Source organism: Gnatocerus cornutus, chromosome 5 (genome assembly GCF_029298725.1).
Source record: "Gnatocerus cornutus isolate USDA-ARS CGAHR chromosome 5, icGnaCorn1.1, whole genome shotgun sequence".
Taxonomy (NCBI): domain Eukaryota; kingdom Metazoa; phylum Arthropoda; class Insecta; order Coleoptera; family Tenebrionidae; genus Gnatocerus; species Gnatocerus cornutus.
The window spans coordinates 16,630,890-16,650,307 of record NC_142237.1 but is presented as its reverse complement, the minus strand read 5'-3'; the positions used below and the strand labels follow the sequence as shown (position 1 = coordinate 16,650,307).

The following is a 19,418-nucleotide window of genomic DNA, read 5'->3' as shown; positions in this document are numbered from 1 at the left end:
TGGAGATTTCAACGGAGAATTTTGGAGATTTCAATGATGGTAGAGCACACGAGCGCTTCTTTCTAATAAAATGTTCAAATAATTTCTAATCAATTTCGAGGTTTCTCTTTTTATCATTGCATGTGACAAATATTGTTACTGAAAATAAAGCGTTTTTACTGGAGAAAGTGTAAACTAAAATGCATATCGAACTCCTGATTTTGAGACTTATTAGTTGATAATCGCTTAGAAAGTGCCGACTGATTGAACCTTTCAATGTCGGATTACGGTCTAAATAAAGTTCAGATGAGCCTCACAGTTTCCTGATTTGGATTTACAAAATGTTGCAATTAGTTAGAGCAGCAACCTTGATATTTCATGTCGAATTTGCAACCAAATCCAAATGTCAAAAATGATAATTTTAAGTAAGCCACGTTGTTCGATGAATCTACAGAAAGTGAAATTGATAAATTATTAAAGTCACGGCTGAGTAATCGAACACTGAAAATCACATTTTCCTAATTATTGCTGTAATTAAGAAAGCAGTAACGGGTTTTTTAAGCACATGACTTCCTCATCAGATTTTGGTGGAAAATCGGGGAACTTATACCGCAGTATATAAAGAAGTCTTTGTTGAGTCATTACGTTTTTAATTCTAGTCACGTTAATTTTGGAACGGTATAGAAGAATTTTAATGGTAAGCGTCTTTACTTACTGCTGTACAAACATAAGGAAGTTTATTATGCATGAAGACACGTTTACAACGGCGGAAATTGATGGGGATATTGTTTCCAAATCACAGTGGTTTACTTGAATAAAAATGGGCTTTTATAAATGGAAAAACGAACGTTTCAGGATAGCTGCAATGCAATATCAGTGTAATGTTCGCCATGAGTGTTACAAAGTTGAAAGTTGATTAAATTATAATTATGTGGAAAGTTATAAAGCTAAAATTATCAATTTGTCATTAGCCTGATGGTTATTTACACCTTTGGTTGAGTTATTCAAACTAAGAAAAATAATATCCTAACAGGTTTTTAGATTATTTATATTCTTGTATTAAAATCTATTATTACGTATTTATATAATATTATTTTAGATTTTTGATTTCCCACTTGAATCTCTGTGTTGCAATAGGCAGAAATTTCTCGCTTTTGCTTTTGTATTTTTAACTCATTTAGTTTACATACCTAGATTTAGGAATTTTTACTTTGAGAGAGTCTTAAGAGTCTGAAGATTTTTAGAATTCCAGAAAGAAGTAATAAAACCTCAGGTTTTCAAATCTCCGTTTGAACTGTTGGTATCGGCGTTTTTTCTCTCGTTTATCATTTCAGTTTTTGTTTAGAAAGAGAAATTTTTAGAATAAGAAGTCTGTAAACTTTGGGAAAGGTGCCCATTGTAAAGACGAATTAAAAAATAATTGGGTCGTACCTACAAGCTATTAAGAATTTGAAACTCCAAACAGTCAAGACATGCTTGGAATAAAATAATTTTTTTTAGAACCTGACTTATGAGAATGCTGAACTTAGTTTTTACAGCAATTAATTTTATTAATTAAACAAGTTATGTCGTTAGTGCTTTCGGTAAAAACTGCCCATAAATGTGAAAATGCAAAATAAATATTGACACAGATAGAAAGTGAATAATCTACAATTAAATATAGAACATAGATAAACTACTAAAATATTATAAAAATAAATTATTTATAGTCCGCAATTATTGCTAATTAATATTATTCTTAAATTAGTTTTTTACTTGAACAATTTTGCGAATTAAGTCCGCCCAGTCCATTTTATAAAGAACCAGTTTTGTTGAAATATGACATTCAAATTAGAGGATTTTGCAATTTTTGTGTTTTTGGCAGTTTGACTACTGCTTTAGTGAATGTTGATTTAGTTTACTGGTTTATAAATATACATATTTGTTTACACTTCCTGCAAAATAAAACTAGTAGGACAGTTCAATTATCTTTAGAGCCTCGTAAAACTGATTAGCAATGGTAAATTCTCTGTGCAGAAGCCACTTCCAGATGGTCAATATTTTTTACGGATGTTGAATAGGATTGGTAATGAAACGAAGAAAAAATTTCAATGAAGCATACAAGGTGAAGTGTACTTGATCTTTTCAGAATATTGAGGATTTTGTCTATTTTATAATTTTAATTTATGGTTTCAGTAGTATTTCCTTCTTTGCGATTATCAATTCGTTGTTTAACTTCCTTATTAAAAATATTTATTTGTTTTGTGCTTGCCTTACTTTATCATAACGTGCCATTATGTAAAAGTATATTACACAGTTTTCTTTCTCGAGATGACATATTGGTTAATACTTAATAATGTAATGTTGTTAACGTAATTTATTCACATTTTGAGGACGATCATAAACTCTCTATTTATTTAAGCTCGTTTACTTTACGATGTATTGTTTTTATGCTCCTTCTTTCTTATATTTTAATTGACATCTCATTAACCAGTTATGTGATTTATAACTTAAAACAGAAGGCAGAAGAAATAGTGGAATTAGTCGAGAGACTAATAAAGTAACTGATCAGAGTTTTCTAGGAAAGGTCTCAATGATACAAGTTACATTTAAGTGACTTTAAAATTTTACTAGGCATTCACTCTTTTACCATTCTTGGTTAATTGTGTAATCACTTTCTTTACAACATAATTGTACAACACCTTTTATTAGAAAACACAATAAAAGCCATTTTTACATCAAACTTGTTTGTTTCGGGTTTTTTTGTACATTAAATTTCAAGTTTTTTTTTATTTTGAAAACGTAAGATTGTTACTTATTCCTCTATACACGGTTCGGCAACACTGCTGCCCTAAAATCGTCTTTAATTTGCTTCTTTTATTTGATCAAACTTCAGAATCTGCCGCAAAAATTTGTTTTTATCACCGTTTGCCCAATTTCCATTAAAGGTAAAATTTCGATATTTTTAACCCATTTATTTAAAAAAATGGCGATTAATTTCACAAACTCTCGAAAATCGTTTAAATTTACATTTATAATGCGGCGCGACGCCAATAATATCACTTATAAAAACAACATTTTGCGTCAGATCCTAGAGCTTGGTCAACTCTAACGTATGCGAATTTTAAAATTACTCTTTAAAATTAAATACGGTTCTAGAAGTGACCACAAGTGTGTGTTTAAAATTTTGAAATTCTACTGTCTTCAAATGTTTAGATTCTCCGATTTTTATCAGTTTCAGTTTTTCAGGTTAATACCGAATTTAAAAATTTTGCTAGATTATAAGATTTTTTTTGTCGAAAGTAATTTTCATGTAAAAATTATCTCTGTGGCAATCCATGTAGTAATTGCATAAATAATGAGCTTGTAATTAAAAACAGTGTTGAGAGAAACTTGATAACATTAGATAAATCAAGATAAGTTGGCAATTAGATTATGTTGTAACGACTAATTACAACGCGATTAAACAAAAAGAGATGCTAATCTCCGGACGTCGTCCAAACTGCAGAGAAGACAATGTGTTGTCTCATTTTTATGAAAAGACGTGAGTAGGAATGGAATGACGGCACGCCCAGTTATGTCATTGTAATTGCAAATAAGTCGTACAGAATTGCAGTATTTTATGAAAATTTTCTTCCTGGAGATAAACAAAGAGATTGTTGAATCCACAAGAGATGTTTTTGTAAAGAAAGTGGACATGATAGCCTTGGTGGCGAGACTACACAACAACATAAAAATGTTAATAATTCAGTCTGAGATGGAATTAAAAGGGAAACTGAACTACTTCGAAAAGGAAATTACCGACTAATTAAATCTGAAGAAGATAGCCTTGTGTGATCTCACATTAATTTGTAAAATGGCACGAAGAAATGAAGAAACTTGATGAAATCTATTGCATTGGAAAAAGTTGTATTGTAGCTAATGAAGAATAGACAATAGACAATAACAGTTTGGATTGTTGTTTAACGTTCATTCGACGAGAATCTTCGAAAACTCGTTCTTCATTTTAGCCTGAGCAAGCCAATAACCTTGTTTCCATTAATTCAAATATCTTCGTATTGACAAAATATATGGTGATCATCATCTCTGCAGGTTTTTGTGTGTATCCACTCCGACGTCGCTAAAAATAAATAAGGCGTTAAACTTTCAAGGTATTCTTCAATTCTTCAGAGTCGGGAGATTAAATTGCCACCGCGTTACTATTAGTAACTGAAATAATGACCTTACTTTGACAACAGTGCGAAAGTACCTTTAAGTAGCCTTGATTAATTATTCTTTGTAAGAATGTATTGATTATATAAAATTTAGTTTACCAAGAAGAACCTTGATTTTGTAAGCCATCTCGTTTTGACCGGTCTAATTTCCCTCATTTCGTGTGGCAATAAATTTTGATATTTCCCGTGATTTACATTTGCGCAAACTTCTTGACGCAGTTTGGAACTCGTGCAATTGTTCTTCGGCATTTCAAGGTGTCAAAATGTCCCTAAAAGTGTAACCAATGAAGCTCAGATCTTTACTTTCTATCATTTGCATACATGATCCCCTTCACTTTCGTGAATTCCTACAGCTGTACAATCAAGTAAATGTTCCAAAGTGGGTGTTTTCTTAAGTAAAGTACTACTTTGGTCTAATGTAGGAGTGGAGGCCACGTCTTGACATTCGCTGTCATCTTTGATATTACAGCCCAATAGAACTGAAGAAGTGTTCAATAGCTTTCAATCCATTCTTTTTGCTTAGATCTGTTTTAGCAAAAAATAGATGTTACGTGCACGTTGACCTATAGCAACACCTCACAATGAAATTTCGAAACGTTTCGCACGAACGCAAGTATGTAACTTTGCAGTCTTGTATGACCTTGCCTTTGGACATACCCACTAATAATTACTGGAGATTCTGTTTAAAGGATGACGGTAAAATTGAAAACAGCACAAATTTCGGTTGATGTAGCGACAATCCTTTGGGTCAATAAGACCCATGATTGACATCACCATAAAAGAAGTGTAAAAATAGAAACCCAACTTGCACTTCCAGAAAGTTTCTATTTTTCACAGATTTGATGGATTTGTTTTTAGAATTTGGCTAATCTAAATAAGTTTGCAGATATAAATATAAGAACATTTTTTGATTTTATTTTTGACTTCAAAATGATACAACCGTATAGAAGTTCAATTGAATTTTCCAATCCGAAATATGTAACACCGGATTCTTATAAGAAAAAGCTGGTAAAAAACAATGGCGTAAACATCATCTTTCTATATGTCGTATATTATGTATCTGTATAGTTCCGGAGATACAGGATGTCCGGAAAGTCGCGCAGCATCGTGATACTGTATCATCGGACAATGCCATAGATCACCGGAAAAATGTTTAAAAAAATCCATGTCTTCCATTTTTCGAGATATGATGGATAGAAGAGAAAAAGTTTAATGCCAAAATTAGCTATTTCTGTGCAATAATTTTAGGTTCAAATGAATTTGTTGTCTGAAAGACATTTTGCGCAAAACTATGATGCAAAAAAAAATTGGAAAAATTTTGTACGAAATGCATGAAAACTGTTTGAATCAACAATCTCGATCAGTGTGGCATTGTTCACATGAAACCATAGTTACATTACTCGTTCATGAAGCGACCTGACTAACGCCAACAATACAACAGCAATATTACTATGGCTTTGAATACTGGAAATTTAAATTATTGGGGGAACACCACTGTTATCATTTTTCTAATTTTTTTTTGGTTCTCTTGCGAAAACAGAGAGTCTGGAATTTTTTTTAACATTTTTTTGGTACTCTGGGGGACCACCCAATTACCCTCTTTTAAGGTGGTGCGCCTGACACCCTGTATAAAGCTTCGAAAATTCGAAAAAATAGTACTACTATAGTAAAATAGTAACTACTATACCCAGATATACTGAAAAACTTAGAACAATTCTGGATTCTGCCCAGAGAGATTTACATAATAGTTTCAATAAGAAAATATTTATTCAAAAAACTGGATTTTTGAATTCGTGACATGTAAGAGTGAATTTTTAGCAACAAAAGCGCGAGAAAAAACGGTAGCAGAAATCTCATTTTGCTATCTGTCCTAGTTCCGATATATGGAGCACCGAAAATTCCTGAAAAACATCCACCGAAAATACGCTTTAGCTGGAAATATTGGAGATGGAAAATCCATTGCGGTTGGGAATTAATCTCATTAATTAATTTCGAAAAATTGATGACGCGTCCAAGTTGTTGGCCTAGAAAGATGAAATTGATTCCATCCGTTTCAAGTCGTTACTACTAATTCTCATAATAGGTGTGAATGTATGTATGTACATAGTTGCAATGGATGATTCTACGAAAGGTCAGCTTTTTTAGAAAACGTGGCGAAATGTCAAAACCTCATTTTTATAAATACAATAAATTTATTAGTCTCCAACGATGCATTTTCCGACGTGTTTGTCACAGTAGTACCAATAACAGAACGAAATATGAAATATATTCAGTATAAGGTCAGAGTCTCATGGTGTCACCATAAATAATACTGTAGATAATCTACGGCATCTTTAAATAATGTAAGTGAATAAGTAAATAAAGTGAACTTAAATCATTGTTCCATTATTTGATTTACAAGTTGCAACAACAATAAATGGTTTTGTTTTTTGAAAAAGGATTATAAACCAATTTGGTGAAAAATAAAGTTATAACTTTATAAATATAGTTTTATTTTTTGTAAATAGAAATAGACAAACCAAAAATTTTCAATTTTTTGTAATCGTGTTGAATTTAGTGTTATGACAATAAAATTTTGGGAGATTACTGTTTTTTCAGACTTTGAATTAAAGTGGATATGCGTCAGTTTACCAGCAGTACTTGTTATAATTTATACTTTATTCTGGAAATTAGCCCAAATCACGTGAATTTCATGGTTCATAAACTTAATTTTATGGGTGTTGAGTGGGAAAAAACTCTACTTTTACAACCTACAATTAACTTGTAACGAGACTTCCAATTATGCGCTTTAATATTGCACTTACTTTTCTAAAATTTGACTTTCTTGCAGAATCATTTTCTCATAAAATAAAGCAATGACAATAAACCTTAATATTTTAAGAATCTTCTTTTGCTTAATCAGTCAATAATAATAGAACATAAATATTTAACGTTTCTTGCATATTTAGGGGCTAGTATCGATCTAGTACGTACTCATTGGCGCACCTTAAATCAAAGAACTTTCGTTTCTCAGCTGATTATTTTGATTGTTCAGTTTATTTAACAAAGGATTGTGAAATATAAATTGTGAGTTCCTACAATAGGTGGAGAACTTTTTCTAAATCTTACATTTTTGCGTGTGTGGCCCTGAAATTCAATACGACAAGCCTTTTTCATTCATCAATTAACATTGAGCAGAAACAATGTGACGGTTGACAATAATCATAATTAGCCAAGGCGAGGTTATAAAAATAAATATCAAATTCCTGCCTGTTAAAAAATTTAACTTAAAAAAAATCTTTAATTTTTATTTTTTGTTTTCTTATTATTTTCTAACCACAAAAAATAGTGTTTCTGAAATTAATTAATTAAGTAGGCATAACTGCGTTAAAAATAAAAATTCAATTTTGAAGATAATTTAAAAACTAAAAAACCAAGAGTACCTCAAAAAAAATAAACTCATTTTTGTGTTCATTGGGTTAAAATTTGAGAAATCTGGGAAAACGAAAAACATGAGAATATTTAAAAAATGAAAATCCATTTTTAAAGTCGACGTGCCAAGCAAATAGGAAAGATTAAAATGAGTTTTTTTTGTTTCAAAGTCTGAAAAATAATAATCTCTCTTGAAAAGATAAAAAAACGAGAAAGTGGAAAGTAAAAAATCCAAAATCTAAACAAACAAAGTGAACTTATGCAACACAGAATATACTTCGGTATCTGGTTATGTATACTTTTCAGTCTATATTTTTTGATACTGTTTTTGCTTTTAGGGCTAGATTTAACCAATATTTTTTAATTTCACATGTTTTTATGCTTAGTCAACTAACTGTGAAAAAAATTAACTTTAGACCTTTTTATCATGACTTAAAAAAGCAGATTTTTTGTTTAAAAAAATTTACCTACTTTTCAATTTTCCAAAACCAGTAAATTTGAGAATCTCATTAAAATTATTTTTATTGAAATTAAATTTCTAAAATTATTTACAACATCTTTATTCGATTGATTTCTATAACAAATAGTGGGATGTAAAATAATAGTCATTTGCATAGAATGTCACATTATTGTACAGTTGGTTCGCTTAATTTTACTTTATAATTAGTTAACTTCTAGTATTAAATCTTCTTCCCGTCCTGACTGGAGCTGCAGTAGAAGACGGTTCTTCAGCAGCCGGTTCATTATTATTTTTCGGACTATTAAATCTCCTCCTTCCTGCCGAAGCTCTTGTCGGTTTAGGAGCAGGTTCATTTTGTACCGCAGCAGGAGCCGATTCTTCAGCTTCGGTTGCATGATTAACTTTCGAATGTTTATCTGAAACGAAGTAATTAATTTATTTTTTGCGACCTGAAGTATAACGTACTCTGTGCAGCTTGTTCCCTCCTACGTTTCAAGGCTGCCAAGAGGTCGTCGTTACTCCTGAAAGGTCGTACAATTCCTCCTTTCAAGAATTTTTTCGGTGTCTCTGTGGTTGAACTGGTTTGATCTTGTTGTTCTTCTCCTGCTTCTTCGTCCACGGGCTCTTCTTCTTCTTCCTAAAATCAGAAACACGTTTTAATTATGTTAGTTATTTACATGAAAACTTGTCTGAATTGTGCAACTAAGTTGAACTAGTTTATTTGCCGCAATTGAACGACTACGTGGAATGGTTTGTTATTTGGACTTTTTGTAGTTTATGGTTGTATGTAAATGTTGATTTATGTACGAATTCTTGAATTGGTCGAAAGTAAAGGCGATGTTAACTGACAATAACTCTCACTTGCTTGATGACGTATATGTTATTTTTATTTTGGGTTGATGTCCCTTTTTACATTCAGAACCGGATGCGGACATGAACGTTACAGATTTTGCACAAGACCAAAAGAAAGTTTTAGGCGCCACCAGATTATTATTGCTACGAAAATTTATTACACGTCATGTCGTTTATTCGTTATGAAATCCTCCGTTTTGGCAGGATTAGATTAACCTCGATCTTGTCGATTTTGTGGCAGAAAACCACCAAACCAAAATGTCATGGAACAGGATTAATCAAGAATATTTTAATACAGATCTGCGTTTTTAATTTTCAACTTTCAAGATATATTCAAATGCGCTTCTGTAGAAAGTTTTTTTGGTCTCCGTTCAAATTTAAAGATGCACAATGCGGTTTTTTGTTTAAATACTTAAGAAATTATGTCACCACTCAAAAATCTCATCAGTGTTTTTGCTTCGACGTAGTAAAAGTACTTAACCTAATCAGAACCGGTCAAAATTACATCATGATTGAAAAAAAAACTCCGAAATGACAACAAAAAACAACTGGTTCAAGTTTAACGGCGATAAAATTTTGTAATCTGTGTTTCTATTTTGTTGAATTGGCATGTTTGGTTTTACCTTTGAAGTTACAGGAATTCAAGGTTGGGTGCTACTGAGAATGACCACAAATTTGGGTCGTTATTTCTATATGCTCTTGTTTAAAGATTTCACTTAGCGGCTGTGAATTTAAAATTAAAATGTTTTGATAGAACTGTCTTTTTGTCATTTAAAGTTAAAAAGAATTAAAGTGGTGCCAACTTGTAAAAATTCAACGCCTTCAGGCGCTCTCGTAACTATTTTTTTTATTTTCCGGACATTACCACTTGTGGAGCAGCTGTTGTTGTAGTTGACGTTTTTGTGTTCCGACTAGACAATGGATTGCGTCTACCAATCAAAGAGCTTCGCGTAGGAGCCTTTTTTGGTGGAGGCGCCGGTTCATCTTCATATTCTGGATATTCTTCTTCTGCTGGTCTAGCGGAACTTAGGACGACTAAACAGACTAGACCAAAGAACACTCTGAAATAGTAAAAAGTTTTAATTTTCAATTAAAGTTATTTGATTCATAATTTTTGTGGTTTTTATTTATAATTGATTTGTAAAGAAAACAAAACGTGGAAAATTAAGTGTGTCTCATTTAACCCATTTAAAGATAATAAAAGTGCCGTAAGAGTAAACGTAAGCGGGTTTTATAAGTACATTAAACTTACTTTGTGTGAGGTAATACCGTATGACTAGAAAAACGTCCATCACGTGGTTTCTCAGTGAAAGTAAGATGTCATAGGTCACAAAGTAATTTATTTAAAGTGATGCCTAGTTAAGTGCTCTTAACAAAATTAACAATTAAATCTCACCTCTCCGAAAGTTTTGTTTAATTACATAACGTGTTAAGACAGGATTCGGTCAAGGTTTATTTCAAAATTGAAAATCTTCATTGTAAAGACACCAAACTGCAACTAATCCCAGAAATGAAACTAATTCTACTCATGTGTCAAGTATTGTGTTCTTTGTATCAAATGATCAACGTGACTATAAATATGTATTATTTAATTTCGATTTCGTCGAAAAATGAAATCGAGATAATCGGCGCCAATGATGTCAGCCTTTAATCGAATTCTTAGCAGAGCTCCTTTCTTGTCGGGCCTTTACACTTTCGTATCACGACAAACCTGTTCATCAATATCCTTGCTGTAACCGATCCCTCTATTTTGTAATAACTGACATTTCTTCTTAACAATGCGCATACCTCTAGTTCCCATCCGAATCAAATGTTCTGGAATACCAAGAATTATTTTCTTGGTAAACCCCAATGACATCATTCTCTGAACATAACCGGTTATTAATAATAAAAATATGATAAAGTTACTCAGTTCTGGAACTGTGGAAGCGACTTTCTTGGTGCTTGGATAGTAATTAGTAATCATTTTGATGTGATGAGTAAGTGAAAGCGGAGTGATTAGAACGAATGGTAAATTTTATTGTTGACGAAGAAATTTCACAGCTCATGCGGCGTGCATCTTTAATTTGAGAAAAATTCGCTCATCGGATAATTTCATCACGTTCTCTGAAAGTTGGGCCGCGAAGAAATGAAGGTTGCATTTTAAATTTTGTTTTAAGGCTCTGTCCTACCCCGGCCGAAGTGCATAGGAAATAGCGCAAAACGCCATTACTTTTTACGGCCACAAATTAAGAGTTGGAGTTTTGATTTTTTTTGTACGTGTAGATAATATCGAAATATACACGGGAAACTCTTTGATTTTCAAAAATTTCTTATAAATTTATTTAAAAAAAATGAAAACTGAAAAAACGCCATGTCGTTTTACGGGCACAGTTTTAGGAATTTTTGCTTGAACTACGACTCGATAGATGAGGGATTTTATTCTACATCCGGGAAACTCCTTGGTTTTTTCCCCACATGAACAGTTTCTTTAGAAAAAAATAAAATTTCATGTAAAAATGATTCCCAATTTACAAAAAGTCGGCAACCAACACTTCAATGTTGCCATGATTTACAGCCCCTCACAACAGGGGGTCTCTAATCCTAATCACGGTTCGACGACTACAACTCGGCCGACCGGCGATTGACCATTGGGACCACAACTTTATACCTACTTCTTACCAAGAATTGAAGACATCTGAATATAATAACATTTTAACCCTCATGCAAGATTTCTAAAAATAAATTTTAAGACATTTTGTCGACATTTTAATAATTAGATTAACGATTGCAAATGATTTTCAATCGATAATATAATTAAAATGCAGTGACTTCTGAACAGTTTCAGAACCTTTTTTTTCTCAGTTGAGTGTAGTATTTTGAGTTTAGATTTAGTGCAATCAAACTCATCTTTATTGACAAAAAATTCGCTTTTGACTCTTGAAGTAGACCTCAATTAATAACTTGCATTACAACATTACATTTAAACAGTCTATTCTATATAGGGCAACGGATTAATTGCATTTCATACATTGATTGTTATGCATTTTATTGCATATTTGGCCATTTGGTCCTTTGCCGCAGGCAGGGTGGAATGTTTTCTCAAGTAGCCATAAGACCAAAAAGGTCAGCACCGAGTTGTCTCCCATACATGACTGTCAGGTTAAAATAAAAAGATTAGACGATTGAAAGCTTTTTAGCGCTCCCGTAACTATTTGATTTTTAGATACCAGCATAGCTTTATATTGTTACTTCTGTGTTTTGGCAATTTCTCCAACTTTGTTAAAATAATTACCCAAAACATGATTTTACATTTTCAATGATTTCTTTATACATATCTCAAATTGTGTTACTGTAGCAACTTTTTAAACTTTTCCAAAATGATGAAAACATTCATGGAGGTGGACATTTGTTCTCAATTTTTGAAATATTTAGTTGTGCCAAGATATGTTATTTTTTATTTTTTCGTGATGCGTATAAATGTATAGTTTTTTGACGTCCACGTATAAAAAGTAAAAACAAATTAGTGTTATAGTTTAATACACCAGTATTACTTAGAATTCTTCTAGATCGATGGATATCTTTCATAATTTTGAAACTCACGTTAATATAAGTAGCTGATGGCAAAAGTACAACAACACAAATTTTAATAGCTATTTGTGTATTAAGAGCGTAAAAATTTACATGGCCGATTGAAAGAGACAAAAAGTCTAATGTTGCGCGACAACCTCTCGAACGGGTCGATTTCAAGTTGCCAAGGTATGAGCAATGTGATTGGCGTTGCTATGTTGCAAATGGGATTTGCAGTAACGCAAGTCACACTTGAAATCGACCCCGGAAAACGGCAATTTGAATTTGCGCTCGAAATACACACAATATTTTTTCTACAATCTTGCATTTTCCGCGATTATTTGCGATTATTTCTGCGATTTGGCATAAGCGATTTATCGAAAAAAAAAATCGTGATTGAGTCTTTTTTCAATTTTATAAAAAAAGTTGTAGCTCTAGAACATATTCTTTACCCAGCTGTAATATTTTGTGTTATTCGGAAGTACCCAAATATCCATTTTAAAATTTGGTAGAATTGATTTTATTAAATACCCGCGGATTCGTTGAAACACAAGAAATGACAAGATGAACTAATATCTAAATCTAATTTATTTAAATTTATTATCAATTAAAACACTGCGTGACAAAGTTTTAGTAGCCAAAAAACTGTTATGTTCTATAGGTAGCCCACCTTTTGATAAAACATATCCCGGTAACCGCAAGTCACCACCAAATTTTATATTTAATTTTAAAAGTAAATTTTTATGACTTTGTAAGTTTTAAACATTTTTGTTTCCAAAATAAAAGTCTGTACGTTGCCAAATACAATAAATTTAAAATTATTGTGAAAAAATCCAATTTTGTAATAAAGAGTAAAAAAATTGTATCAAAGTTGGCGGCTAAACAAGTTATGATTTGCATATAATTTTTTTTAATTTTAGTTTTTTTATGTGTATTTTAAATATTGATAACCATACATAGGTACATTAAAATCATAAGTAAAATAAAAAAAGAATCTCTTTTCTATGATTTTTTCAACTACTTATGTTAAAAATTGTGAAGGTTTTGAGGTAAGGATGTTCTTTGGGTATGTACTTTGTTTGGATTCCATAACACATTCAAAATTAATTTGAATTTGTCGCACAGTGTAATTTTGAAAATAAAATTGTGATGGTACACATTTTTAACGAAACATTTTTTACTTGAAATTTAAAGTTTATTAGATGATTATATTATTATTTCTCTTTATTTTTCATTTATTATTTTCGAGAGACATAATATTTCAAAATCGGGAAAACGTTCTCAACAAACTCCAAAGCAAGGCAAATTCATCTGCCTGGTTTATTGCTAAACTGTGGTAGAAAATATGCTAATTTTACAGACGATTTTCACCCTTTTGGATGATTGGCATGTGTCAAATGGTTAGTATGTTGGGTTGCATATTTTTCAAAACACGAATTTTAGTTGAGGGGTAGAACAGCCTTAATGGAACTAGGAAAAGAGAGCTTCTGACAAATTTAATTAAATGCACAATTGAGTGTTATATAAACTAATCATGATTACTTATTGATTTACGATTGTCAATCATAAGGAAACTTCAACTAGAGTATCACTAATTGCAATATTATAAAAATCAGTTCTAGAATATTTCGTTTTATGTCGTGTTCTGTAATTGCCAAACAATGAAAATTGCCCTTCACCTTTGCATTATTCTTCTTTCTTTGAAAGGAAAATGACTGACATCTAACTTATCAGATGTACTTTTATAAAGGTTAATGTGTAATCATTAGCAGAAAAAACATTTTCAAAAAAAGAAAGTTCATGTTAGGAATTACCTCAAGGCGATTTTGTTTCTTTAATGACAGCAAAAATCTTTTTTTTTTCGATGTATGTATCTTCTGAGAAAAGTTGTACTTAAAATCAATGTAATTATTAACTTCTCAGTTTGCTTAACATCGATGTGTGCAGAATATCATTGCCATCATTTTTTAGCTCAAAATGGTATACAATGTATTACATCTATCGAAAGCAAAGTCGGAAAGGATTTAAATCTGCATAACTGTATAATTATTTTTCAAGATCAAATGATATAATTTTACTTTTATTTAATTATTATCCCTTTCACTCTACAAAACTAGACTAATTTTTGTTATATACTGTTGGTATAAAATAATTACATAGAGCAAATCGCAGGACCAGCAAAAATTGTTTTCCAAAAAAATAATTTACATTCCTGATAGAAAGACATTTGTATTTGAGATCTTTCGTAAATATTTGTAGAATAACTAGATGAAGGGGAAACATAAAACACCCTGTAAATTTACTTTCTTTAAAAAATAGATTTGGAGGTCAAGGTCATACAGTAATTATTTTGTCAGTTACAGTTTATTGTCAAATTAACAGTTTAAAAATTACGATTTTTTATAAAGCTTATTAACCATATTATTGATTTGTTATTGTTGTTATTGATTTAACAAAGGCAAGAATTGACTTATCATCAAAATTAAATCACTGAATCATTTTAATTCAAAACTACTTATTTATAAATTAGATTAGGAATAAAGTTCCACTTGAAACAATAAATTTTCTTTTCATTGATTAAAATCACCACTTGCTTAACTCGCTTGAAATTTAATGACTTGACTTTGACTGGGAAAGTCCTCACATTTTTAGTCGAATTTTATGTTAAAAGTTCAAGGACTACAACATGTCTTTAAAAAATGCGACTAAAGTCACATAATATTGTCATTATACCAAAATAATTCGCTTTCTAGTTATCTAACAATGAAATCTAGATATGATGTAAACAATTTATTTTAAGCTAATAAACCTGTAATTATTTTGGAATCATAATTCAGTGTTACCACAAACAATGTAAGAGCAGAAAATTAAATTCCGTGTAAGGCAATTATATCAATTTCAGTAACCTTACATCAGTTTTTACTTAAAAATGTAAATGCATGTAAATAAAAGTAGTCCAACTTCGCTTTCTGCCCCTAAATAAGGTCACAAATTCATGTCTTGGTCTTCCTGGAATTAATGCCAACTTCACCTGCTTTCAAGGATTAAAAATTCAGAAGGTTGCGAAAGATATCAGTTTTCAAAGAAAGCGAAACAGACGTCTAATTTCAGTTCAAATTGTCTTTAAATTGTGCCTACCATTTTAAAATTATGTCAAATACGGGATTGCCCAAGTTTTTAATAATAAATTGGTTTTAATTATTGACAGACATATTACGTAAAAGTTGCGGTTTCATAATTCAATCCACAACGAAACCTACTGAGTTAAAGAGGTTAATTTTACTTTTGCGGTGATGCGCGCCTTCTTGTAGAATTGTGCATTTTCGTATTTCCTGCAACTAGAAGGAAGTCTGTGTTAGTTGCGGTATTGTTGATGACCTCTATTTTCAAGGCATTCACTGTCAAATTACATCAAGACCTCCACGTTTCACACATTCAAAACGAGACTTTTTTCGAGTTCCGGAAGATTTGGATACAGTTTGATGAAAGGTGAAATTGAGTTTGGTTTTTGATGCTTTTTCATCCGCTTTCAATGTCAGCAATAAGAGGGAATGTGGTTTTAATCGATAAAGTCCTAGAGCTTTAACATTTACACTTTTATCCTCTTAGAAAAAAATCGATTTCACATTGTTACGTAAGTGTACAGCTATTCACCTGGAGGCACCGATAAAAGAAAAATATTTAGTAGACGATTAGATGCTATATTAGAGATAATAATCATAATAGCGTGTTAAAAATGTTATCTGCATACATTATGGACTTGAAAGTAGAATTGTTTCAGCCTACAGTTATGGAAAAAAAAAATCGAATTTTCTTATTTTAACTTAGGAGTAAGTCACTTACACAATATTCAATTTCATTTTGTGTGGGGGATGAACCGCTTACACTGAAGAGTTTCAATTCACTAGAATCAGCAATCCAACCAAACCTATATTTATAAATTCTGTCTTGTGTTTTCCCTTCACTTTACAATCGACCATGTAAGTAGAAAGTGTTAATGTTACGATAAACGTGTAAATTTACTGTTACAAAGAAAGTGGACAGATGTTTCACATGTATTTACAGCACGAACTTAAGAATTTTTGAAATTTTTTTCTTTGTTTTATCAGCGCATTGATGACTATCAGCAACATTTCTTTATTGAGGTTTATGAAATCTTAGTGACATCTATTCTCATTGAAAGTGTGGTCAAAGATAAGAATCATTAAAAAAAATGGCCCGATCAATGTTTTTATTAATTTTGATTTTAAATCCTCTGTTTAACATCTCTCTTTCAGACAGGCTTGAACTGCTTTATGCAAGTCATCAGTTTAACAGACCCATTTCATACATTTTTAAGTAAAACTCCTTCCCAAAACGATAAAGTCCAAATGACATCAGTCGAAACAGGTTCCCGATTTGAAAATTAAAAATTTGGCGGCGACTCCCAGTGGAAATAGGAAAGTACCATCAAAGACCAAATTTTGAATGACAAAATATTAATGAGATGTGCGAGGAAAAAGTAAATAATTAATTAGGGAAGCATACATATTTAAGTGAACAAAGAACGATAATTCAGGGTCACATGCAAAAAAGTGCATTTCATTTTCTTTTTTTTATCATGAAAATTTGCTCATCATTTTCTTTAGCTACCTTTTTCTTTTTCTTTTCATATATTTTGTTCCAACTTTTCTTTACCTTTATTTAATAAACCGTCAAATTTCGCGCTTTGCATAAACTACCAATCAATCGCAAGAGCATGCTTCCCGCTCACAACTCCAGTGTAAACTGGACCCTCGCACCTGTCACTTGTCAAAAGTGACGTTTCATCTGTCATTACTGTCAAACATCGGAAGTTTTGGTTAATTTTCAAACAAAATAAACAATCAAGTACAATGCAATTCCATCAATGAAACACGGTGTTATCCCCTCGTTTCCAAATTGCTTTTACCGAGTTCTAAGTGCTGCTAAAATGGTCTAAAATGTATTCTGTAAAAACGTCTGTTTTAAAACATGTTGCTTTTCTGTTTTGTACCTTGACCGTCGTGTATTTCATCTTCGTTAGTTATAACACACAGGAAAGTGTAATAACTAACAATTTAAACGTACCAACTGCTAAAAAAGTGAATGATTATAATGTGTGGCTCATATTTACTAAAGTATCGGAAAAGTCGCCACTAAGATACAAGTTTCATAGTTTGTTGGAAAACATTTTGAATATTAGTACAGTGCCCTTAAAGTTCCATATCATTGTTGATAATAGTTCAAAGAATTTGGCAGTTAATGAGATATCAGATGTGGTTTCACATTCAGAGAAGCCCATTCATTACATGTTTTATGATGTTGAAGACTGTGCTAGGAAGATTAATGATATTGTTGAAGCCATGACACCACATTTTAGCTCTAAGCCTGGTATGTATCAAACTGTGTGAACAAAGAAAGTATTTTTAGTTTCAGGTACTTACTACAGTGATGCATTATTTTACATTTCATTAGGCTTATATAGGATTGCCCCTGAATCTCAAAAGAAGGCTGTATTACTGGACTGCGATCTGTATTTCAAACGAGATATTAGATTGCTTTTTGAAGAATTTAACAGGTTTAGTTTATTAAATTTTAAACACTTTTTCATCTTTATTTGAAGGTTTAAATCAACTGCACTTTATGGTTTGGCTCCTGAGCTAACTCCAGTCTATAGACATGTCCTCCAGGTCTTCAAAACTAAACATAATTCAACTTTTGGGGAATACTATCATGCAAAAAACATTAGTCTGAAAATGCCACATCCTCAAGGCTTCCAAGGCTATAATTCTGGCGTTGTTTTAATCAATTTAAGTGCAATAAGGCTGTCCAAAGAATACTCTGAAATTATTAGAAACGAAACCGTAACGAATCTCGCTATGAAATATAAATTTAGGGGGCACTTGGGTGATCAGGATTTTTACACTTTGGTTGGTTTTGAGCACCCTCATCTGATTCAAACTCTAAATTGTGGCTTTAACAGACAGCTCTGTGTGTGGTGGCGCAATCATGGTTATAGAGATGTCTTTGACTATTATTTCAAGTGTAAACACCCAATTGTAATACTACATGGGAACTGTAACACTAGAATTCCAAAGTAGGGTCTTGGATTGGTTAATTAAACAGTATTATGCCATCTTGCCAAAAATGTTGGCCAATGTCCTGAGACAAAAGAAGGAAAACAACTTTATGTAAAAGAGATTTCTAGCAGATTTTCCAAACTTTCTCATTTCTCTCTATCAGCGTTTTTGTACTGCAGAAAAATTGCCTTAGAGAGTTGCGCACATCGTACCGTCCAAATCTGACGTAAATTGGTGGGATAACAACAAATCCAGAATAAACTAATTTGGCAATACATAATTTTAAGCAAATTTGTTGAAAACATTCTTTTAACTCGTTAAGTTTGTGTCAATTTACAATTCATTCGTTGTTTTTGTATTAAAACAAATATGTGTCGCTTGTATTATATAAGAATTGAAAAACTACATAATCGCTTTGCTCGAATTGTTGGCATTAATTTTTATATTCATATCCGCGATTAGATTTTTAGTGCAATTGTGTGAGCGCGATACGAAGTGCATTTAAAGGTTGTGAATGTTGCTATATACAAGATCTTTTGTTATATAACATTTTGTAAATTTTATTTTTTAGTTTAATGTATTGTGATGACAAGTAGATTATTTTATATAAAAGCTTATACATTTCATTTTTAAAAATCAGTGCTTTTCTTTCTAATATCTACCTTCACTTTTCAGATAAATGAAACAACAGTAAGATAATAATGAATTGTATTAAAATGAAATTAAAATGAAAGAACTGAATAGGAACAGATTTAAAGAAGTTAAATGGTATTTTGTTCATGGAAGCCGAGTTGGATTGATGGTGACAATCATGGCTATGTCTTCACCACCTGTGAAAGCTTTTTGGAAAAGTTGAGTTAGTTTTGACTCTGAACGGCACCAATTTGTTCTGAA

The 19,418-nt window shown here is 31.6% G+C and overlaps 2 protein-coding genes across 2 annotated transcripts; one reads left to right on the top strand and one right to left on the bottom strand.

Moving 5' to 3' along the window:
* Positions 1 to 8,127: 8,127 nt before the first annotated feature.
* On the bottom strand, positions 8,128 to 16,378 carry LOC148175171 (uncharacterized). Its single transcript, XM_088036580.1, has 4 exons — positions 16,288 to 16,378; positions 9,761 to 9,956; positions 8,509 to 8,680; positions 8,128 to 8,459 (listed from the first exon to the last, which is right to left on the bottom strand). The coding sequence occupies exons 1-4, from the start codon at positions 16,302 to 16,304 to the stop codon at positions 8,251 to 8,253; spliced, it is 594 nt and encodes a 197-aa protein (XP_087892706.1). The 5' UTR covers positions 16,305 to 16,378; the 3' UTR covers positions 8,128 to 8,250.
* Positions 16,379 to 17,208: 830 nt separating this feature from the next.
* On the top strand, positions 17,209 to 19,160 carry Xxylt (Xyloside xylosyltransferase). The gene is made up of 3 exons (XM_088036579.1): positions 17,209 to 17,835; positions 17,881 to 18,022; positions 18,068 to 19,160. The coding sequence occupies exons 1-3, from the start codon at positions 17,406 to 17,408 to the stop codon at positions 18,543 to 18,545; spliced, it is 1,050 nt and encodes a 349-aa protein (XP_087892705.1). The 5' UTR covers positions 17,209 to 17,405; the 3' UTR covers positions 18,546 to 19,160.
* The last annotated feature ends 258 nt before the right edge of the window (positions 19,161 to 19,418 follow it).